Here is a 23217-nt window from a genome sequence, read left to right on the forward strand (position 1 = left end):
GAGTTTGATGAAGGGTAAGCCGTTTTCTCTGCTGTTTCGATGTCTAGCACTCCTACATCTCCACACAAAGTACCCGGCTTTGATATCCGAGAGCCAGACTGGATATTACGCAGTGCTGCTCCGAAATGCGTAAAATCAAGAGTGCGTTGTAGTAGCTCCTGGATATCGGACATTGCGGACATTATCATACGAATGAAGATCCATGTCAGCAGTATACTAGGCTTTAGAGTGTATACAATGGAGAGTTGCTGAGGACATTATACGAGTGCCTTCTCCGTTAATCCTTTGCGATCAAGGCCCCAGCGTGGTATTTGTAGCCGACTATGCGTGAAGACGCTGTGCATGAGACTACGCGGCTACTTAATGAACCTAAGCTTCAGCACGAGCATTCTACGATCAAAGCCAACACTGGATCAGCAGTCAGCAACGAACACCTCGCGACTGCATCGACAGCCGAAAGGATCGACTCCGACAATGACGAGGAGCAACAAGAGCACAATAATGGAGAGTTGCCCTCGGAGGGCGTGCCCGAAGTCAAAGCACGACTGAAATATATTGTCCCCGCTGTTGGCATTGGAATTTTTCTCTCAGCTGCAGATCAGACTATCATTGTCTCTTGCTATGGCAAAATTGGCAGCGACTTGCAGGCTCTGAATAAGACTTCGTGGATATCAACAGCTTACTTTCTATCTTTAACATCAATACAGCCGTTGTACGGCAAGCTGTCCGACATTTTTGGAAGGAAGACATGTCTGATCTTTGCATACATAATCTTTGGTCTCGGATGTCTTTTCTGTGGTCTCGCGAGCACTATGGATGAACTAATTGCCGCGAGAGCTTTCGCGGGGGTAGGAGGCGGAGGCATGACAACCGTCGTTAGTATACTCATGAGCGACATTGTTCCCTTACGGGAGCGAGGCACCTGGCAAGGTATCATTAATATCATCTATGCTTCCGGTGCTGGATGTGGCGCTCCACTTGGTGGTATATTTGCAGATTACGTTGGCTGGAGATGGGCTTTCCTAGCACAAGTGCCAATGTGTGCCCTCGCTATCGTGAGCGTTGCACTGGCCCTCAAATTACCACAGAAAGATGTCCTCGATTGGAAGACTAAGCTGCGTCGTATTGATTTTCTCGGATCATTCGTTCTTATTTTGGCAGTCTTCGCTCTTCTGCTTGGACTTGACCGGGGATCCAATGATGCTTGGTCGAGGCCTCTGACGATAGCGTCCTTATGCATGTCTCTTCCACTCTTCGCTTCATTCATACTTGTCGAGTTCAAATTCGCTGGAGATGACGCTATAGCTCCACGCCGCATCATCTTCGAGAGAAGTCTGATTGCATGCTATCTTTGCAACTTCTTTGCATTTGCGTCCTGGATGGCACTACTTTTTTACCTTCCGCTCTTCTTCCAGGCTGTGGACAAGCTCAGTGCTTCTCAGGCTGGAGTAAGGCTGCTACCGGCGATTGCAGCCAGTGTTACGGGTTCGTTGTCCGGTGGTCTTACCATGCAAAAGACTGGCAAATTCTACTGGCTAACGGTCATCGCCTATTCGATATCGGCCGCTGCAATGTTAGTACTACTACTCTTCTCTGGACTGATCGTCAACTCTTTCGTCGGTATCGGAATAGGTCTGGCATTCTCGGGGTTTGGCAATGGTATTGGGGTGACGACGACACTCATCGGAATGATTGCCAACGCAGCACATGAAGACCTAGCGATCGCGACAGCATGCAGCTACTTGTTTCGCTCATTAGGGTCCGTAGTGGGGGTTTCTCTTGCAGCTACTGTCGTTCAGCAGTCTCTACGCTTGCAGCTCCAACAGTACCTCAAGCATGGTAAAGAAACTGATATCATCATCAAGAACGTTCGAGAAAGCCTCGACTTCATCAAAACTTTGGATATTGACTTACAACACATTGTAAGGAAATGCTATGGCAATGCCACGAGAGACGGTTTCTTGTTCGCATTTTGCCTCGCATTTTGTGCTGCGATCAGTAGCTGTAAGCCTTCTTTCACCACTCGTTCTATACCGATGACGCTAAGATCATTCACAGGGTTCATCCGAGAAAAGAAACTTAGTAGGTGACCAACTAGACGTCAAAGATCACTTCGTCCTCACTTCAGCCCTATATTTGGTATTATATTAGAATGTTAGACCTCATTTTCCTTTCAGCACTACCATGTCTGCCTCCATACATTGGACTCAAGTCCGCGTTTGCTTCAACAAGAACCTGTAAAGAGACTTCAACGCTATTCAGCTGCAGTCTTAGTGATGATAGTGTGAATCGCCCATTGTGCGAAACAACAATCTGTTTAAGCCACATCCAGCGGCTCGATCGTCCTGATTTTGGGTAACGCAATCCGAAGTACAACATGGCGTCTACCCAAGCAGTCAAAGCAGAGCAGCCTCCTGCCAACGCAAGTAGTCCTGATGCTCCATTATCTACATCAGAAGAACAAGATTCGAATGACACGGCGAGGGAACCATTTACAAAGGCTGTGGCGCTGCTGTGTGAGTTCCTTAAGCCATACTTACCAGTGCAGAGGGAATCAGGCAGAAACGTCTTTGAAGGCGCAGAGTTGGTGGAGCACGAACTGGAGGGAAAACCATTCAACTACCTTGGCCACATCGTTATGGCCACTGAACTTTTGAAGTCATGGGAGCGGCATGTCGAAGACGGGCTGAAGCAAAGGATAGGTAGGGGTCTTGACTCTCTGCTCTATCATATCTTACGGAATTAACTAGAATCACTTAATGGAGTCCGATCGAATAGCCAGGTAATCGCGCGGACTAAAAAGGCATCAACCACCAAGCAACTTATCAAGGCAACCCTTCCACGCCAGCCGCCAAGTCAACCACTTGCGCACGCTTTGACGCTTCCGAAGAAGGATCGAAAGCTTGAGAAGTTCGTCGTCGTTGGTGGCGGCATGGTCTTCATTCATGAGAAGTATTTACGCCGGATTGAGCTCGAAAATCTTTTGTATCGCAAACATCTCGAAAAATTGGAATTAGAACTCAGCATCAAAGTGGCGCGTGACATTGAGAAGGAATTACTTGTTGGGCAACGTTTCTCGAACGTCAAGTCTGGAAGGAAGCAGCAGAACTTTGTACAATCCGGGGTCAAGACTTCGTCCCTGCATGGTATTCCGCCCAATGGAAAGCCTCAGATCAGTCCAAAACGCAAGGTCCAGGCTGGCGTGAGCCCGCAGAAGGGACCCAAACGGCAAAGGGCAAATGGCGCAGAAGATTCGTACACACTTTCGATGGAGAAATCAGAAACATCTGGCCCGGGATCCGTCGGTCCTCTGGTTCAAGGCGGGACAAGCTTCAGCCCCATGAACTGCTCTACGCAGCAGGGAGATGTAATTGCCAAAAGCTCTGTGATAGTCGATCTTACTTTGGACGATGAGACTGGTAACACGTCAGATAACAGCTGACAGCTCGGAGCTGTCTATTATTTACGGCTGGTAGTGAAGCACTTGGAAAGGGATAGAAAGTTGATTACTGTGCTGGAAAGCCCAGTCATATACTTGAGGGACACGCCAGAGATCGTGATGGTAGATTGTGATTCATGCCTCACATCATTCGTCAGGCATCTACATCTTTGAAAGCAGTACGCCAGTCGCTAAAGCAATTAATCACCTGTCACTACTCACTGATGCTTCCCATTCCTCTCCCTGAAATGCTCACCAAACAGCTGTCACCTCGCCCTTTCATTTTCACCATCCACTCCATCAGCTCATCTTCGCATTACTAAAATCCATCTCCGGATGCTGTGCTTTGAATTTCTCCAACATATCAAATTTCTTCTGCTCATCGCTCGTCGGTTTTCCCACCTCCTTCTGCCGCTGATCATACATCATTTTCTCTACCATACCCCTCGTCTCCCCGTCCAGATCGCTCAATTTGCTGTTCTCGGGCTGGATCTTGGAGGTGTCGAGGAAGTAGGGCGCGTTCGTTGTGACGGAAGCCCACCATTGCTGCTTATTGGATTTGTCGAGATGGAGAGAAAGTTCTTTCCCAGAGGGACCTGTTTCCAACGTCCAGGTCGATTCGGAGGGTTTGATCTCGTGGGAAAGGGGGCCCTGTGTGAAAAAATGACTCAGCCAAACGGTCTAGATGAATCCGGGATGTTGAGTCCCTCCTAACATACATCGATGATGGGTTCCTGCCCCTTCACTTGAACCTTCAACTTCGACTTCGTAATCTCTACTATGAAGTCTTTCCCTTTCAAGTTTGAGGCAACTGGTATATCAATGTCTAAGTCGCTGATTTGCTGCCGCCATTTGTAGGGAAGCTTTGCTTGCTCTTCCTTTTCACGCTGGCGGTCTTCCTTGTCTTTTCGCTCTCGCTCTGAAGGTGTTGGTGAGGAAGACATTCTTCTCCCGAGACTGAAGCAGTATAGTGGACAGTATCTCAGAGGAAAGGGAGGAACCAGATGTATATGCTGTTCTAAACTTCAATATGCACAAGGGGCAGTTTATCCTTGCTCGGCTAAGTTGCTATTTTTGTACGCGTCCACGGTCACGTGCGGATTGGAAAAAGGGGCGAATTCGGACATAATAACGAAATCAGATCCTTTTACAAGGCATTCACAACAAATAATTGTCCAAAAGCCTCACTTTCTTGAATGCGTTAGTATTGTATCAAAGTCGAAGCAAAACATATTTGCTGTTTCAGAGAGTTAGAGACAAGACGTCATTGTTGTGGACGTTGGCCACAACTCAAGAACAGTATCCCACCATAGATCTCATCTGTAGCGAGTCAAAATGTCCAACTATCAGGTCATTCTGGATCGTGAATAGCCAAGGCCAAAAGGCCCAACACGCATCTTCACTCGTCAATCTTGATGAATTAGCAAGCAGTCTGTTCTTGGCTTGGATAGAGTATAACAAATGTGATGTGGTTGTCTAGTCAAGCTATCACTATTCGATTGACCTCAGAGAAGGACGACGTCATGATCATGAGGAGCCTTCAAGCAATGCCGAAGTGCGTGATATGTTCATAGACTGCAGGCCCATTTCGTCTTGTCCCGACTCATAATTTTGCTTTTTCCACAGTAATCTCTGAGTCTATGACCAACTCGATTCCCTGACCATCCAAACCAGCCAAGTCTACTTCTTGACAGTCCTCCCCTTCCCGTCCGCTCATCCACTGCGTGACCACAAAGTCAATTCTTCCCTCCCCGACCACAGCCATAGGTGCATGCCAGACCCCGAGTCCATACGTGACCGCGGTGCCTCCGTCAGCTACAAATGCTTTGATGTTGTCTAGATCTGGTGGTCCACCTCCGGTAGCAGTTGCGATTTGCGAGAAGTAAGGTGTCAGACCCGCCGTAGTGGGGGGAGTTGGTAGGGTTGGTGCAACGATGACAAGGTAATTGGGTCTTCTTCTGCTGTCTACCTCAGACGAAGATAGCGGTACGAAAGTCTGAGTTGTGTATGGGTGCCTCTCTAGGCTCTTGACATCGAAGAGGCCGCTTGAAGACGAGCCGGGCGAGGCTCGCAGTCTGCGAGGGAAACATGAAAATAATGAGACATGAGGGGTTGCTGGTGTACCCGATGGAGAAAGGCGGTACGCTGATGATAGCGGAGAAATATCAGGGTACTTGAGAGCGGTGTTCTGATTTGCGACTTGGGAGGACTGCGGAGGAGGATAGGGCAGAGTCGTCCTGGATGCGGGGAGCGGGGCACTTATGACTGTGCCAAACGGCGCAAAGGACGAGGTGATCAGAGGCTCTGGTTTGATCTTCAAACGAGGAGAAGGTATCGTAGGCGCCATCTCTACAGCTGCCTTTTTCTATGCAGGTGGCGGGGCAATTTTCATGAGGGAGGCTTGAATGGAGTGCACTCTCGTTTCCATAAAAGAATTACTATTTACAGCCTAGAGTGGAACTCGTGTATGTACAACCACCATCAGTCCCGCAACCCGAGATGGTACGTCTCAAGACTTTCGTCAGTCAATAAACCAGGGCTGTTCACTGTCTGGTCCTCGCCTTTCCCACTTTTGGGGAACGCGATAACATCTCTCATCGTCAAATGCTTCTCTAGCTTACTGCTCACGAGCATAGCAACGAGCCTGTCGAATCCGAAAGCAATGCCAGCATGGGGCGGACATCCAGCGCGTAGTGCCTCGAGCAGATGTCGAAATTCTTCCACTTTAGGCTCATCCATCTTCAGGATCTCGCGGAATACAAATTCCTGCATTGCTGCTTGATGTATACGCCTAGAGCCCCCTGCGATCTCTTCTCCATTGATTACAAGATCGTAATGATCGCCTGTAACTTTCCCAGGGTCTGACAACAAGAGATCAACATCCTCAGGTGTCTTCGGTGATGTGAAAGGATGGTGGGTTGATGCGAAACCAGCGTGGCCACCTTGTCCTGGCTCCATTGGGTCACACGGCGAGAAGAGAGGAAAGTCTGTGACCCAAAGGGCTCTCAAGTCGTTCCAATCGAGGCTAGGAAGATAATTCTGGCGCACTGCTGTGCTGAATATACTCATACGCAAGTTGCCTAAAGCGGTGGAGCTGCCCGTCAGGTTTTCACGTTTTCTAGCTTGCAAGATGATCAATTGTCCATCTTCTAACTCGAATTCGCGTTCAAAGCTCTCCGCCGCTTCAAAGCCTAAGGCTGAAAGCCCATGTAAAGGCTTCTGAGAGTCATACACGAAGATTCCTGGCGCTCCGGCAGGATTGTTCATGAATTGTTTTCCTCCGGGCGAATCAAGATACTCCCCAGTGAGATTTATTGCTTGCTTGGCAGAGCATTGCAATGGTACAATCATAGCTTCGACCACAGGGTCAGCTAATGGGCTGATCTTACTTGTAAGATCCGCCGGAATTAGATGACCCACGGAGGTGAAGGGCTTGATGGGGATGCGTAGATCAGGTTTGTCAGATCCGTATTGCAGCATAGCATCCGCGTAAGACAACCGCTGGAGTGGCAGTGAGAGCCTCTTGGTGGATCCTCCGATATCAAGATAAGTCCACAAATCAGCAAGCATTTGTTCCACAAGGCAAATGATGTCTTCGCTACCCGCAAAGGCTAGCTCTAAATCTAGCTAGATTGGAATCAATCAGTCTCAACGAGCTCTATAGGCTGCAGCAACTCACCTGTGAAAACTCTGGCTGTCGATCTGCACGTAAGTCCTCATCTCGAAAGCATTTGGCAAATTGAAAATAACCCCCAATACCACTGGACATCAAGATCTGTTTGAATTGCTGAGGACTCTGAGGAAGAGCGTACGCATAGCCCTTTCGTCGCGTCGGAACCAGGAATTCTCGAGCACCTTCTGACGTTGACTTGAATAGCAAAGGGGTCTCAATTTCCGTCATCATTCTCATGGTAGACAAAAACTTTCTACATTGGTCTTGGATGGCCGATCGCAGAGACAATGCTTTGCGGAGACTAGCGTCATTGCGAAGCTGGAGGTAGCGTTGATCTGGTGCAAAAATTGTATCCTCCTTCAAAACAATATCTGTGGGAAGATCATTGAGACTTTCCACTGTACATTGTGGGCCAGTAATAGATACTTCTAGAATGTTTAAGGAAGCTTGAATCTTGAATTCATTTGCAGAACCAATCTCAGTCCCTTTGCTTGACCGTTGCTTTCTTGCTTTGATCTTTCCCCGCACAAGTACCGGAGTACCGGCTCTGATGGATCTTAGGCGCTCATGTACTTCCCATTCTAACGCATCACTCTGTGTAGGCGTAGAGACCAGTTGAATTTGATATGTTTGGGAAGCATCCAGAAGAGAAACGAAAGACAAACTTTTGGATAAATCTGATCGTTCGCCAATGTAGCCAAAGAGATTTACCAAAACAGGATTTTCTCCTGAATGAATCGAAAAGGCATGATTGATCAACGGAAAGGGAGTAACAGTGAACTTAGTGCTTTCAACTTGTGGCGTATGATTGTCTCAGCAAGTGATAAAGTATCAAGGTGTTCAAAGAGGATTTTACGTACGACTTTTCTTAAAGGTCGCGAGTACAATATCATTGGATTTCGAGGTCGCAGTACTGCGTATGACTTGGGAGCAAGATAGATATCGAGTACAGCAATTTGGCCCAGTAATGCGGTCTTGATGCAATGAAGGGAGGCGCGATTGAACGAATAGGCGTCTCTTCCCTGTATGCCTTGGGTGAAGGTAGGAAGATCTTCGATTATAGTCGACTCTCCAACGTTTTGGAAGAAGCATGAAAACTTGTAGGAGTCCTTTGCGAAAAACAGAAGGTAACCGAGGCGACGCGAAGTTGCGAACTGCAATGGATTTTTGGGTTTAAGATTGCGGTATGACCCGAAAGCTTATCTAGAGAGCCTCATTGTGGACTAGCGCCAGACCCAGGCTTAAGATCGGCCGCTGCAGCACCAGAGAGCCTCATCCTTCCAAGTTTTGAACATGTGCGGCCCCCTTTGGAATCCGATCCTCATCGATGTGTCACTGACTCACAGCAGATGATGAAAGCCTAGAGTGTTATATATGATAGCTGACCCTCCCGAATCTGGACAGCTCTCCCTTTGCCGGGCTCAAGTGGCTTTATCCAAGGTGAAGGAAGGGCAGCCTGAGATCGGCGTTTGGCACACACTTCTTGTTACATCAACAGACGCGATGAAGGCATCTCTGATCATCAATCTTGGAAGGTAGTCTTCAATCAACTGATGTCGCTGGCAAGGCCCTTGTTTTCTCCTAGCATTGCACAGATGCTATTCATGTATTGACCTGCGAGAATTCCTGGAGGATACCAATGATATCGTGGTTGCAGAGTTGGCACAAACACATCCGTTATCACACGGCCTAGACAGGAAAGGCATCTGTGAGGAGGACCAGAGCTATCTAACGGCCTAGGAGAGCGAGAAGACCTAGCAATACCCTATTTTAATTGCACACAAAGTATACAATCTGTTTTGACGGTCTTTGTGTGTGCACTACTTTCATGTACGACTCCATAATTCATAAAAAAGTGGGCTGCGTTAGTGCTCTCAGATATGTAGCATAATAGAAACTCGTTTCGCTAAATCTGGACACTATGGCTGACAGATGATCCAGCCCTACGGGATGTGACGTCCCCCAAATGGAAAGCGTCGTAGCGGATGCCTTCTACCATCTAAACTATCCGTATCTCTTGAAGCACATCGCGATACATATGTAGCCAAATTGCCCTTCCCTCTAAGTCTTTGGTCGTTATGCTCCATATGTGCAATTAACACATAGTTTCTGATCGCCTCATGTCGCATCGCCGCCGAGACTGGTAGCTTCAAAATCTACACCGAGAGCCATTGGAGCCGCAAAATGAGACCAAGCCTGTGACTGCGTACGTGCATGGGTCGGAGAAACGGAGTTTGAGCTATCTATCACATCCTAGCTGCCGTAGAGTGATTTCACTGCGCTACGCAGTATATCTGTTTATCAAGAGATGTCCGGGTCTTTCGAGAAATCTGTAAAAGGCGGCACAAAGATCAAGGTGAGAGGTTTCGCGAACGCTCTGGCTGTGTGAGCTATTCTGACAATTTGACAGCTTGCGCCACCGAAGGCAAAGTATGTCGAACACATATTGGTCGCGACTCACGCCGGGGACGCCGGAGTCGCAGAGATCTTTCGAGTGCTACATCATCGACTTCGAGATTCGACATGGACGATAGTATTTAAGTCATTGATCATCGTTCACCTCATGATTCGAGAAGGAGAGCCTAACGTCACACTCAAACACCTTGCTAACTCGCCCTCCAAGCTAGCTATAAGTAATTTCTCAGATGGTACGTTCAAGGAATATAGCACGGTCTCTGCTAGGGGCCCAACAGAACGTGGGTATATGAGAATCACAGAAAATTGGGCCATTTTGGCCGGAGCTTTAAGGAGGAAAACGGGCTGACAAGTTCGCCTTTTTTAGTGCAGGTACAAGGCACAAACATCCGTCATTACTATAACTACATACAAGCAAGAGCGAGAGCTTTTAAAGACACAAGAGTTGACTGGGTACGGGAAGGCGTAGGGCGCTTGAAGAGGCAGGCAGTTGATAAGGGTCTCTTGCGGGAGACAGAAGCTGTTCAAAATCAGATCAGTGGTCTCCTCAAATGCGATGTCCGTGCGAGCTGATTCTTTAATCCTGATAGACATGGTCGCTGACTACCTTCACAGCTGCTCAGCACGGAGGCTGAGAACGAAATCACAATTTGTGCCTTCCGATTACTTACAATGGATCTACTTGTGCTCTATGGAATCATGAATGAGGGTACAATCAATGTTCTGGGTTCGTTGCTGTCAACCTTCCAGGTTAGGTCTGGGCTGACTTGGGTAGAACACTACTTTGAGATGTCCAAATATGATGCACAAAGAGCACTCACCATTTACAAGACCTTTACGAAGCAAACGAACATGGTTGTCGAATTCCTTGGGACTGCTCGACAGTATGAAAATGCCACACGACTTGAAATCCCGAAATTGAAACATGCGCCCACGAGCTTGACTTCTTCCCTCGAAGAATATTTAAATGACGCAGACTTTGAGGTCAACCGCCGGCAGTATCTGGCACATCAGCAAGCCAAGAAGGATGGTAAGCCACTTCCTAGCTCTACAGATACATTCAAGAAGCCCAACGTAAATTCTGGGTCAGCATCAAAACCCGAGCTGGAATCAAAGCCGGGTCAGAAGGATTTCTCCGCGCCTTTAGCATCGAAGAGCCCAGCTCCAGACCTCATAGATTTTTTCGAATCAATAGAGCAAAACCAGCAGCCGATGGCTGTTCAGCATCAACAGTCATTGCCTCAGATTCAGAATCCTCAGCAAAAAGGCTTTTTGCCGGAGCAAAACTTTTACTCACAAAACGGACAGCAGTTGCAAGCCCCTCAACAAAATGGCACTGGTTTCGGCAATACAAACCCTTTTGGCCCACCTGTATCACAGCAACTAATTCAGCAGGATGGCGTTGGAATTGGAGCTGGCTTTGGAGGCTATGCATCGCAACAATATCCTCAGCAGCAGCAGCAGCAGCAACAGCTACCGCATTCGCATCCGCAGGATATGTTTACATACACGTCGCAAACGACTGGGTCGAGCTTCCCCTCTCAGCAACAGCCATTCAGCACAGGGCAAACCTCCTTTGCCTCCTCACAGCAACCTTTTATGACCGGACAATCTCAAGCCCAGTCAACGAATCCTTTTCGGCAATCCATGTATCCACAGGGCACTGGAACATCCATGCCAGACTTTCAAGCCTCTCCACCAATACCCTACCCTCAGAGTCCGCAATCCACAAACCCTTTCGGTCGTAGTGGCACCATGCCGCTCAATAACCAAAACACTAGCTCTCCATTCACATCACATCCGCCTCAACCGCCTCACCAACCAGCTGTGCAGCAATTGCAGCCCCAGCGTACTGGTACTAATCCATTTGCCAGGACTACGCCACAGACGCCACAGAGCCAGCCTCCAGCTCAGTCACTTGTGGCAAGCCAAACAGGAACAAACCCATTCAGGCAGACTTTGTTTGGGAACCAACAAACAGGCCAGGGTTGGCAATCTGGCCAGGGGACTATAGGAGGGTTAGAGCAGCTACCCACAGTTCCTGTATTTCCAAGAGTAGGTCAGCAGCAACAGCAGCAACAACAGAGTCCTTGGGGATAAATCAATTATGACGACTGATGGTCCCTATTGTCAACACAGAAGCGAGCGTCTGCATCGTTATTGTATGGGATAAACTTGTAGATTTAATAGCGTGACCTCAATGAGCCATGCAAAAACGGGGGAATGTCCAGTAGTGCTACAGATTAACGCCGTTGCTAGTATGCAAAATACACAAAACCAGCCGGTACACAGATCACCAACCGAGCCATCCACTGATGGTGTCAGACATTGATCCCTTCCCTTCAGCTCTTCTCTTTCTCCTTGCAACTGTCATTCGCGATCTTATCTCAAGGAAGTCATCGCCTGTTTGAAGTGCACTCATCATATCAGAGACAGTGCTTTTCTCCAGCACCTCTCGTTCGATTGGGTTGACACCTTTCAATTTCCGCCGCAATGCCAGCTGAGCCTCAGGTGTAAGGAGCTCTTTCGTATCTTGAGATAGTTGTGGAAGTCCGTCTATTTCTAATATCGCGCCCGTGACTGGCCCTGGAGGTTGCATTTGTCCTTTGAGAGCCTGGCTTGCAGGTTCCAGACTGTCGAACTCTGGTATCGGTTTGCCCGCCTTTTGTGCCTCCTCAATTGCTTTCTCCTGATCTAGCATGCGATGATACAGCATGTCTGCATGCATTTGAATATCCTCATCGACCCACGCCTCTCGCTCAAACGAGGCAAGATATCCTAGCGCTTTTAAGAATCGCTAGCACCATGTTCATTTAGTTTGTGTTTACCAATATTGTGGGTTGGGAAGGCATTCGAACCGTTTGCATCATGTAACATCTCTCAAAAGGCTTCTTCTTAGCTCTGCACATGTTCATCTTCTCCATATAGGTGCCATTCTCATAGCAATCCACTACAGTAGCATGTTCTACACAACAATTCTCGAGCGCTGCTTTCCCGATCTGCGCTTTGCGGTCTTTATAACCATCCAATACGTCTGCGAGCTTTTCTTGATCGGATTTATTCTCGTTGTTGATCTCCCACAAGGGGCGATAGTTCTTCCAAAGATGGGCATATCGACCATCTTGGAACAACGACTGTGGGGGCACTTTAGGCTGTTCACTTGGACTTTCATGTTGGGGCTCTGTCTCTTGCACTGTGCGAGGAGGTGGCGCGGTGGGTTGGTATTTCACGGGTGACTCTTTGATAAGGAAGTCCTGCAAGCTCGGGTCGAGATCCTTGAAAGGATCCCTTTTCGATGATTCATCGTCCTTGGAGCCCCATAGCCAACCCATGACTGCTGCAATGGAAGGTCAAGCTCCAAAGCGGTGTACGGAGATTTTGCTGGAGCTGCGAGAGACTCAGTGAACGAAGCGGAGGGTTATGATGGAACTGACTCGGTGCTTTACGTCCTGTCAGTACGATTCGAGCGATTCAGATGAGACCTAGCGGTCTCGTCTATCACATATTGAGAAGTGGTACTCGTGTAAGGTAATATAGCATTCGCGTTTCCCCGCTGTAGCTCCGGGCGGCACGGAGCGCTGGTGCCGCCCTTTGCAGGCTTGACCCCCCGGAGACGCTTATGTTGAGGCAAAACGGCGTTGAAAACGGATCCTTCGTATTGATTTCGAGCTGGCATCACCTCTCATCGTTTCCTCAGATCGTGCTCGACTGATCGTGAGGCTACTCATGTACTATACACTACATGCTTTCTGTCCTTGTATTATGTGCTTTGTTCTGTTCTGAGCAAAAGCTGATCAAGCGATGAAAATGTCGCTCGGTCTTGCCCTCCATGCAACCAGAGCAGATTGTAGAAAGACTATGAAACACCACCGACAAACATGTCTACCAGACCGCTACTGGAAGTCGACGGCCCCTCTTCATCTTCGAATCTCGTACCGCAGCTATTGCAATCTCGGCGTGGATCCATAGCTTCGTTGTCAAGCGTGAACCTCCTCAGCAAAGAAACCATATCCGAAGCTCTTGATCAGATCCATAGTACCGCAAGCCAGTCCGAAACCCTTACTACTTTCAATGAGTATACCTCTCCACCACCAGTCTCGGCCACTTCTGCATCAGACAATAAAAGTATCGCTGGGGATATCCAAGGGGGCATCAGTGGTTTATACAACAGGTTTAGGGCTTCTGTTGGTGCGAAGGATGTTCCTAGCCCAGCAATAGATGATGTTGTCTCCGAAAGAGCCTCGACGGAAGACTCTGGCGTGAGAACGCCAGCCTCAGGTGTTTCCCACAGAAGTGGATTGCATCCAACTAGTGCATCAGAGGCCCACAAAAAGCAGGAGAGTCTCGAAAGAAAGACGAGTTCAGCCGCCGATGGGAAACTAAAATCAGACACTTTACTGGAACGTGCTGTGACACTCAAGCCCCCTTCCACGCCATCCAAATTAGTAGTGAAAGACTCGGCCTTTGATCCCGCACGTAATGGGGACAAAGAAGTCGAAGAATCTCAGAAGCAGTCCACGCAAGCAGTCAAGCCAGATACAGATGAAATAATACGGAGAATCATACCTAAGCAGCTGGCAGCCGTGGTGAACGGCAAAGGCTCATCCACTAGAAGCAGCCATGAAGATGTACCAGCAAAAGCTTTTGTGGGACCTCGGGAACCAAGCCAGCCAAGCCTGCAGGTCTCGCATACTCAGGATGACCGGGATCAAAGTCTTGTCAAGCCAGGAGTTATTGTCATTAATCAGCGCTCGGATGATGTGTTTGATGTTGGCCAAGACAATTCTCAGCACCAGGTAGGAAAGACAGAAGAAAGGGACAGGAAATATCAACACCTTGAGGTACCCTTACGAAAATCTCTAGCTCCACCGGTTGTCAGTCGTTCATCGTCTCCAATGCCTGGGCTTTCACGTGGATCGTCGTTGGAGACGACCACGGAGAGTCTCGGTGATGCTCTTCAGCAATCATCTCCTCGCCGAAGCCTGGCAAGCTTCGGACAGGCGAGTAGAAGTGAGAGCCTGGAAACTGACTCACAGACATACTCGAACGCACCCGCTCAAAGAGATCAGCGCACTATGAGCGTGTTCTCCCAAGCGAAAAGTAAGGTGTTAAGTAAAGAGTACTGGATGAAAGACGAAAATGCCAAGGACTGCTTTGGATGTGGCGATGCTTTTTCCACCTTCCGCCGTAAGCATCATTGTAGTGAGTTGTCTCAATTCATTTCTGTCTGAGCCCGGGCTAATGAAGATTAAAGGGACTTGTGGCCAGATATTCGACGCTAAGTGCACGTCGGTCATATCTGGGAACCATTTTAATCAAGCAGGTACTCTACGTGTATGCAAGCCTTGTGAAAGCATAATCAAAGGTGACGATGACTCGTCTGAGTTCTCTGATGATGGCACCTTTTCTCTGGCTGGTTTTCGACCACGACATGGTTCCACAGGGGCCGGCGAAACGCTTGGATCGCCCATGCCTACATCTTACCCTTCTGCTACCGAAAATCCTCATTATTCAGCTAGCAATCCAGATCTCAGCGTCCCGATCATGTCAATCCCAGCTACCAGGAAAGCAGGCGAAAAAGCTGGTCGCAAGCCAGCAGTAGTAGAAATCGGGACTGAACGTGGCTTAGCTCGACCTTCCTCATCTAGATCGTTGAAGTCTAGTTTTGGCAGTAGGTCCACTCACCGACGTTATAATTCCCGCAACCAGTTCACCCGTGTCTTCAAACCCACCAAAGAAGATGATGCACCATTTCATCACGATATTACGAATAACGGGAGCTCGAAACGCCTAGCAACGTTTCACGATGACAACATTATTGACCCAGATCTTGCACCTTATCTGTCTGACGAACAGTCCAGTGGGGATGAGCAGGTGAGTATTATGACTGCTCTGAACGCCAGTGACATGTCTGTTGCTGGCGATGATAGGCATGGATGGGAGACAGCTGCTGCTTCTAGAAAAGGACGACTAAAATTCGGAGAGAAAAGCTCCAGCAGTGTCACCTTTGCCAGCCGCGACGCCGACACGCATAGTCTAAGCGGTGCGAAGTCTTTGAGACCTTCGAAGCGACGCACCTTCAGTACGTCTAGTGCAAGCCATTTACGACCCTCGCCTAAGAGCTATCGAGCAAGCGCAATGGTTTTCAGCTCAAGTGCAAGTCTCCGCGAGAGTGCTCTTAACGCTGCTGCAGAGCAAGCTGCTCCGTCCCCTACCCCGACCAGTGGTCGCATGGTCCGAAGCTCTTCTCTCAGAGGTGCATCTGCGCCAGCTATTGAGTTGAACGACGCAAGCCTTCAACATGTGCGAAAGCTGCTCTATCAACTATTGACCGATAATAGATTGTCAGAAGTTGCTCGATGGGAAAAAGCGCTCTTGCCAATTTTGTTGAGAGCTACCGATGATGTGAATCCTGATGTCCAGAATGGTGATGATATGGATGTCAGACACTATGTAAAGCTGAAAAAGATACCTGGGGGGCGGCCTTGTGATACAGCATATGTTTCTGGGCTTGTATTCACCAAGAACCTTGCGTTGAAAACAATGCCTCGGCACATATCTCATCCGAACATTTTGATATTAACATTTCCTCTGGAGTACGCTCGACATCAGCAGCATTTCATGAGTCTTGAGCCTGTCATCCGCCAAGAACGAGAATTTCTGCAGAACATTGTAAATCGTATCGCCGCCCTAAGACCTCAATTACTGCTTGTAGAGCGACACGTCTCGGGGCTCGCATTACAGTTCCTTGAACAAGCCAATATTGCCACAGCCTACAACGTCAAACCATCTGTACTAGAAGCTGTGTCGCGATGTTGTCAAACGCGAATTATATCTTCGATGGACAAGCTTGCTATCAAACCCGCTCAAGTAGGGAAATGTGCCAGTTTCTATCTAAAGACATATCTCCACCAAGGACGCAAGAAGACTTATACTTTTCTATCAGGCTGCTCAAGAGAGCTTGGCTGCACCATTGTGCTCCGAGGTGCCAGTACTTCTGCGTTGAGGAAGATTAAGAGCATCACCGAATTCATGATATACGTTGTGTATAATCTTAAATTAGAGACGTCCTTGATGAAAGATGAGTACGCTCTCATCCCTTCCGATATTGACATTGGATCCCTATCATCAAGCCGTAATCATGCTGCTTCATTAGAGAGCAAGAATGCAAGCGAACAAGAGGCCATGGAAAATTCTCAAAGCTCTGAACAGAGCAAACTCATGAATGGACACGATCTGAACTGCGCAGATTCTGAACACCCAAGGCGTACAGCCGACACAGAACAGCCAAACATTACTCCAAGTTTGCCTGATGAAGATTCAGTACCAGATGATATCCCAATGCCAACATTCTACACAGATATGGTTGAGAAGCACCAGACAAAGATCTTATCGGCGTCTCCCTTTGTGAAATTTATGCAACCCTACCTACTCATGCGCGCTCGAGAACAAGAGCGCCGTTTAGCATACCTCCGGCGTTTACGTGATCAAGACATACAGAAACTGCAGATCCATGACGACAAGGCCCGGCCAGAGAAGTTTGATCTGATTAAGCCGGAGATGGTTCACAAGCGTGTTCCCGATGCCTCCAAGAAAGTTCGAGAGGTTCTTTACGCAGTTCACGACGCGGAATACGACAAGGCGCTTCATATTTATCAGACACAATGCAAGCAGTGGGAGACTTATCTTGCCGGTAGCATTGATTTATTTGATCCCTATGCTCACCAAAACATTGCAGTGCTATACAGTGTCGTTTGCACAGCAACGACTATTCCATGTTCAGGCCCAGATATGGTGGCTTTGGGTTACTACAATGAACACGAGACAGATGCTGACTTCGAAGCCGATTGCACTCTTGGTCAATACGTTGAAGACCTATGTCTAGGGGGGAACACTCCATGCTCTTCGAATGGATGCGAAAAGCAGATGATTGAGCATCATCGACAATATGTTCACGGAGAGGCCCAATTGAGCGTTTTTGTTGAGCATCAAGCGGCCAAAGTCCAGGGGCTTTCCCATACCATACTCATGTGGAGTACGTGCCGCAAATGCGCCAAGGAAACCCAAGTCATGCATATGTCTGAGAGCAGCTGGAAATACTCGTTTGGCAAGTACCTGGAGCTCAGCTTTTGGAGCACCGAATTGCGTGCACAAGATGACATTTGTCCTCATGATCTTCATCGTGATCACCTTCGGTACTTTGGTTTCAAGGATATGGCCGTCAGAATTCAGTACGATCCGATCACCCTTCTTGAAATAATCGTACCTCGTGCCCGAATCACTTGGAAAGTGGACAATGATCTTCAATTCAAGAATGACGTTTACACACGAATCGAGGAGCGTTTCAACAAGTTTATGGTGTCCGTGAAGTCGCGAATCAGAAGTATTAGTGCTGAAACGGTGGTTCCAGAAAAAGCTGAAAACTGTAGAAGGGAAGTTGAGCGCCTTGCCAAGAAGGCGAACGATGACCACCTCTTCCTCATCACAAAGTTGAGAGAGAAGTATATGAGCTCCAAACATTACGAGATCATTCCCTTGAATCGAGCAACCCGAGCATTGCAAGAAAAAGTCGCCGAGTGGGATAATGTTTTCTCGGAGTTTGATCGAAGTTTTTTTCCGTCTGAAAAGGATATACGTCGGCTTGCCACTCTTCAATTGAGAAAAATATTTTTAGATCGAGAGAACTCCTCCACGTCCCTCACTTCCGAGGGCTCTGCATCCCCAGCAGAGGCATTAGATGAAAAGCGAACAGCTGATGATGTACCGACGCTAGCTTCTCAAACCAGACGCATGTCACCAGACAAGACTCGTGACATGCTCGCGTCAGTCGTTGAAAATGATTCAATTGCAGATCTTCCGCTAGATGAACAAAATAGAAAAAGCGATCCGCCAATGCTGTCAGTCCCTTCTGGCGCTGGACACAGTATACAGGTCGCGGAAAGCCCCAGCGTAAGGCACCTAGACCTAGCAATACCAGCAGACGTAATGGATCAGTCTCAAACAATTGAGGCGATGTCGTTGTCTCGATCTTCAAGTTCGCCCCAAAGTCCGAAACTTGAGAAAAGCACCCCACCCAATCCCCATACGGTCAAAGCAATCGAAAACCCTCCAGAGCACGCGCGTTCCAAGCATGAGATGCAGAATGACGCTACACGCACGACCGGCCCGTCTAGTATTCCCCGACCTTCTATCGCTGGGAGTGTAATCACAACAAGCGGTCATACTCCGCCGCCTATCAACCGAGCGTATTCGCAACCTGCAATTCATAGAAATGCTGACCTTTCTGGTCAATCAATCCGGCAAGACGTTCTTGACAGATCCAGGAAGAGCAAGCGATCTAGTGGACTAAGCGAAGAGACTTTTCCGCCATCTAACAATCAACATGGACCTACCAGTGAAAAAGTCGTAGTGGATCGGCGCGGAGAGAGTTCAGTGAAGGCGAAAGGCATGGCTCCGCCTTCAATGATACCTCGCTCCATCGCCGGCAGAAGGCGCGAGACTCGAGTGTCCCATCTTGCGATGCATTTCGAACAGCTGAGCCGGGAATTTGAGAAAGAACGCCTCAAAGAGAAACGCCAGCGTGCTGCGCTCAACCGCCGTTCGCGTGCTCACCCGATGCGTGTTTCTAAGCCTATTGTGCAGGTATATAGAAATGTAAATGAAGCCGTAGAGGAGAAAGAACCATCTGATGAGGACCTCCTAAGCTCTGACCCGTCAATTGGGGCCACTGACAAAGATGCTAGTCAGGAGGTAATTAAAGAGCATGGACCTCCGACCACGCTAGAAGCTCATTCTGAATATGAGACAACGGCGGAAAATACTGAGATTGAGGATACGGGGACGAGTGACAGTCGTGTGGTCTCTGATGTAGAAGGCGAGGGTGTTCGCAGCGATGACGAGCAGTATCTCTTCAATGCAACGGACATGCCTGACCCGCCAGACCAGAGTATACCATTGACACCAGAAGAAGCCCAATTGCAACTCAAGCTGGAATTACCAAAACACGAGAAAACCTCGCTGATGAAGATGCTCACAAATTTTTGGGCAGAGCGCTCGGCGAGCGGTTGGCAGCCTCTTGAATATCCGCTGATGGCGACTGCCCACATCTTCGCAGATTCGGATATCATCGTGCGCGAGGACGAGCCAAGTTCCTTGATAGCCTTCGCTCTCGGCTCGCAAGACTATTACGCCAAGCTGCGTAGTATCATTGAGAGTAGTCCACCCTCAGCAGAGAAGATCGACGAATCGCGGAATCAGGACCCTATTTTGAGCCCTGCAGATCAAGTGCAAGTCGAAGAGGCGTTGCTGCGACCGACAGGCACACATCTGAAATACCAGTTCTCGGAAGGTTCGGCGAAGATGCTCTGCAAAATCTTTTTTGCCGAACAATTCGACGCGGTTCGGCGCAAATGCGGTGTCTCTTCTAGAATTGTCGAGTCTCTTGCTCGTTGTGGCAAGTGGGACAGCAAAGGTGGAAAATCCAAATCCGTCTTTCTGAAAACCTTGGACGACCGATTCGTGCTGAAATCGCTCTCGCCGATTGAGACGCAAGCATTCCTCCGTTTCGCACCAGCCTACTTCCGTATCATGTCCGAATCGCTATTTCACGAGCTTCCCTCCGTCATAGCCAAAATGCTAGGCTTTTACCAAATCATCATCAAGAACCCCACTACCGGCGTAGAGTTCAATTGGTTTCTCCTGGTCATGGAGAATCTCTTCTACGACCGCTCACCTACGCGGATCTTCGATCTTAAAGGCTCTATGCGCAATCGACGCATTCAGTCCACGGGCGAGCAGAACGAGGTTCTCCTTGATGAAAACATGGTCGAATTCATTTACGAGTCTCCCCTTTTTGCACGCGAACATAGCAAGAAGCTCCTACGCGCCAGCGTATGGAACGACACCTTGTTCCTCAGCCGGCAGAATGTAATGGACTACTCTCTCATGATTGCCATTGACGACAATAAAAAGGAATTAGTGGTGGGTATAATCGATTGTATCAGAACTTATACGTGGGATAAGAGACTAGAGAGCTGGATCAAGGATCGAGGCAAGAATCGACCCACTGTGACGAGTCCGAAGGAGTACAAAAGCAGGTTCAGAGAGGCAATGGGTCGTTATGTATTGCAAGCGCCCAAGTAAGTTTGCTCCCTGCCCAAATGCGAGAAGGTCGAATACTAATCGGAGCATCAGTTGCTGGCACCAATTCAAAGCTCAGCATATTGAAGCGAGGCCGTTGCTGCAGTCGAATGATGACCCGGGTGACGATAAGGAGGCACAAGTCCTTGGTTTGGCTTAGCTATGAATGACGAAGGGATGGCTACAAATGTCCTGTTTTGTCTCGTGGGAGAACGAATTTCAAACGATTCATGGTAAGAATTACAAAGTCTTTTTCCTAGCATAGCGTGGCATGGCTCATAGCGATGGCGTTTTATGTTTGTACGCATTTCAAGAGGGACCATGGAGTACTACAGTGTAAGAAGGTTGATAGGCATAAGTGTGACAGGAATTGAATGTGCTATCGTGACTAGGGTATCTATCATCCATGGTAAAACCTTCGTCAGTCGCTCCTCACCTCACGTTTCTGGCAAAGCATTTACAAACACATTATGCCAAAAGTTCTTTCTTTCTCTCCATCTCCCATCCCTTCCTCGCTATCTCCGCAATTCTTCGCAGCACCCCTTCCATCTCAACTCTCTTGCTCGTCTTCTCCAAATCCTCCCTCCGTTCTCTAGCCTCCTTAGCCTCCTTCTCCACCTCTTTAACCCCCTTCTTTAGTTCTCTCTCCTCCTTTGCCACCTTCTTGACCCTCACTTTCAACGACGCATTAGTGTCCAAAGCCTTGCTCAGCTGCCGCATCCGCTGCTCAATTTCCGTTGTGTAGAGTTGCAGCACTCTCCGCTGTCCACGCGACCGGGTGGGTTGAGAGGTCAATTTGGTCGCAATGTTGGTGAGGCGCTCGAGTGTGATTTGTGCGAGCACATCAACGGGATTGAAAGATTTGGACGCTGGAGCGTCGGTGAGTGAGCCTGGAGATGCTGGGGATGAGGGCGTTGGGGGCCGGTAGACTGTTATGGGGACTTTGTTGGAGGTTGAACGGGCGGTGGTAGAGGGTTTCGAGGGTTTGAGCGCTTTGGAGGAGGAATTTGATTTGGAGATATGCTGCGTCTTAATTGATGGCTTCTTCTTGGGTACATCCTGAGATGCAGACGGTGCTTTCCTTTTCGCTTTAGGTTGAGGTATTGAGATTACATCGGCGTTAGCTTCTTCAGAGTCGCTATTATCATCCTCAGGGTTATCTCTCTCAATCGATGGTCTCAAGGAATTGGATGCCTCGAAATGCTCTTTTCTAACATTCTTGGCTTTAGATAGGCCTGTGGTGGGTGTATTAGGCGCTCTTACTCCATCAGAAGTCTTTTTCCGTTTTTGTTGGCCAATAGATTTCCGCTTCTTTCTCCTTGACTTTTGATGCCCTGTTTGACTCACAGATCTATCTTCTTGGGATTCATTGCCATGGTCGTCTTGATATTCCCCTGCTCCAACCATCCTTGACCGGTCTGTTTCAACTCGATCTGTAAAAATCGGCTCTGCTTCGAGTGATTCTTCCTTCACTGTTATTAGAGGCTTAGGCTTCCTGTGGCTTTGCTGGCCTATTGACACCCGCTTCTTTCGCTTTTTCTGCCGAGGTGTGAAGCCAGTTCCTTCTGTTGGCTCTACGCTAGGTAGTATACTCTGCTGCAGTCTTGCAAGTGCGTGATCTTCCAGATCTGCGTTTTCTCTCCGAAGCTGATCCTGAATGCTCCCTTCTATATCTTGGTCACTAGAGTCCAGCTGAGTGACCCTCGGCCGACCCCTTTTAACAGGTTGCCTCTGAGCTACAGGCGAGTTCCGTGCTCTTACTCTACTTTTCGACTGCTGTCCGATCGATTTACGCTTTTTTTGCCTTTTCGGATCTTTTCCCGTTGAAGGGATGTCACGCTCTCCGGGAGTAATGTTTTCCTGAATGGAATGGAGCTGATGAAATGATTTTGATTTTTTGCTTTCATGCCCGTGCAACTCACTGTCATCGCCCATGTCATCGGAGTACGTGGAATATGTTCGTGGCCTTTTTTTGGAAATAGGTGCCGAGTGCTGCCTGCTTGAAGGCTCTGATTGCGCAATAGTCTCATTTGAAGGCGTTCGGCGTGAAGATCGAGTCAGAGGTTGATGCGATACTGGGGTCCGTCTGGACGATGGTGGTAATGGCAAGGGATCAACAGAAGGCGTGCGCCTTGACCTGCCTGACTTGCGAGGCTGAAGCAAGCCATCGTTTGCGTCTGGAATACTCAAACCAAATTCAAGCTTTCCGACTCGCCGAGTGCTACATACAGCATTAATTCAGCTGACCCAAGAGAGGGCGTTAGGGACTGACCCTGCCCCACGCTGTCGCTCAAGCCGGCGATCTTGTCTTCCTTGTCCTGTTTTCAATCAATGACTAGTCTGGTGGGCAATATTGATAGACCTCACCTGCTGCCATCAGTTCCGCCGATGTCCAGGTAGAAACACCACCGCATGCGCGAGCTTGGACGCGTTCCGTTGTCAAGGCTGAAATTTGGCGTTTGACCTTCGGATCGGTCCGCCGCTAGTGACCGCTAGGACTTGAGCAGATTCTTCGCCTTTTGCAAGGTCAAAATTGGTCTACTGACGTTTC

At 48.6% G+C, this 23217-nt stretch overlaps 9 protein-coding genes across 9 annotated transcripts; 5 read left to right on the plus strand and 4 right to left on the minus strand.

Moving 5' to 3' along the window:
* Window positions 1–323: 323 nt before the first annotated feature.
* Window positions 324–2090, plus strand: KY384_001957 (uncharacterized protein; the record flags this gene model as incomplete). Its single annotated transcript, XM_044810483.1, has 2 exons — window positions 324–2004; window positions 2059–2090. 2 exons carry the CDS (start codon window positions 324–326, stop codon window positions 2088–2090), a joined length of 1713 nt encoding a protein of 570 aa, XP_044672457.1.
* A 287-nt stretch (window positions 2091–2377) lies between these two features.
* KY384_001958 (uncharacterized protein) lies at window positions 2378–3442 on the plus strand (the record flags this gene model as incomplete). Its single annotated transcript, XM_044810484.1, has 2 exons — window positions 2378–2702; window positions 2751–3442. The coding sequence occupies 2 exons, from the start codon at window positions 2378–2380 to the stop codon at window positions 3440–3442; spliced, it is 1017 nt and encodes a 338-aa protein (XP_044672458.1).
* A 297-nt stretch (window positions 3443–3739) lies between these two features.
* KY384_001959 (uncharacterized protein) lies at window positions 3740–4383 on the minus strand (the record flags this gene model as incomplete). The annotated part of the gene is made up of 2 exons (XM_044810485.1): window positions 3740–4090; window positions 4159–4383. 2 exons carry the CDS (start codon window positions 4381–4383, stop codon window positions 3740–3742), a joined length of 576 nt encoding a protein of 191 aa, XP_044672459.1.
* A 659-nt stretch (window positions 4384–5042) lies between these two features.
* KY384_001960 (uncharacterized protein) lies at window positions 5043–7692 on the minus strand (the record flags this gene model as incomplete). Its single annotated transcript, XM_044810486.1, has 4 exons — window positions 5043–5804; window positions 6029–7066; window positions 7119–7657; window positions 7686–7692. 4 exons carry the CDS (start codon window positions 7690–7692, stop codon window positions 5043–5045), a joined length of 2346 nt encoding a protein of 781 aa, XP_044672460.1.
* Window positions 7693–9420: 1728 nt separating this feature from the next.
* On the plus strand, window positions 9421–9876 carry KY384_001961 (uncharacterized protein; the record flags this gene model as incomplete). The annotated part of the gene is made up of 2 exons (XM_044810487.1): window positions 9421–9468; window positions 9523–9876. The coding sequence occupies 2 exons, from the start codon at window positions 9421–9423 to the stop codon at window positions 9874–9876; spliced, it is 402 nt and encodes a 133-aa protein (XP_044672461.1).
* A 323-nt stretch (window positions 9877–10199) lies between these two features.
* Window positions 10200–11627, plus strand: KY384_001962 (uncharacterized protein; the record flags this gene model as incomplete). Its single annotated transcript, XM_044810488.1, has 1 exon — window positions 10200–11627. One exon carries the CDS (start codon window positions 10200–10202, stop codon window positions 11625–11627), a length of 1428 nt encoding a protein of 475 aa, XP_044672462.1.
* A 193-nt stretch (window positions 11628–11820) lies between these two features.
* On the minus strand, window positions 11821–12859 carry KY384_001963 (uncharacterized protein; the record flags this gene model as incomplete). Its single annotated transcript, XM_044810489.1, has 2 exons — window positions 11821–12324; window positions 12386–12859. 2 exons carry the CDS (start codon window positions 12857–12859, stop codon window positions 11821–11823), a joined length of 978 nt encoding a protein of 325 aa, XP_044672463.1.
* Window positions 12860–13405: 546 nt separating this feature from the next.
* KY384_001964 (uncharacterized protein) lies at window positions 13406–20826 on the plus strand (the record flags this gene model as incomplete). The annotated part of the gene is made up of 3 exons (XM_044810490.1): window positions 13406–14714; window positions 14782–20665; window positions 20721–20826. The coding sequence occupies 3 exons, from the start codon at window positions 13406–13408 to the stop codon at window positions 20824–20826; spliced, it is 7299 nt and encodes a 2432-aa protein (XP_044672464.1).
* Window positions 20827–21134: 308 nt separating this feature from the next.
* KY384_001965 (uncharacterized protein) lies at window positions 21135–22601 on the minus strand (the record flags this gene model as incomplete). The annotated part of the gene is made up of 1 exon (XM_044810491.1): window positions 21135–22601. One exon carries the CDS (start codon window positions 22599–22601, stop codon window positions 21135–21137), a length of 1467 nt encoding a protein of 488 aa, XP_044672465.1.
* Window positions 22602–23217: the final 616 nt, after the last annotated feature.

Source organism: Bacidia gigantensis, assembly GCF_019456465.1.
Source record: "Bacidia gigantensis strain McMullin 20006 chromosome Unknown contig_134, whole genome shotgun sequence".
NCBI lineage: Eukaryota > Fungi > Ascomycota > Lecanoromycetes > Lecanorales > Ramalinaceae > Bacidia > Bacidia gigantensis.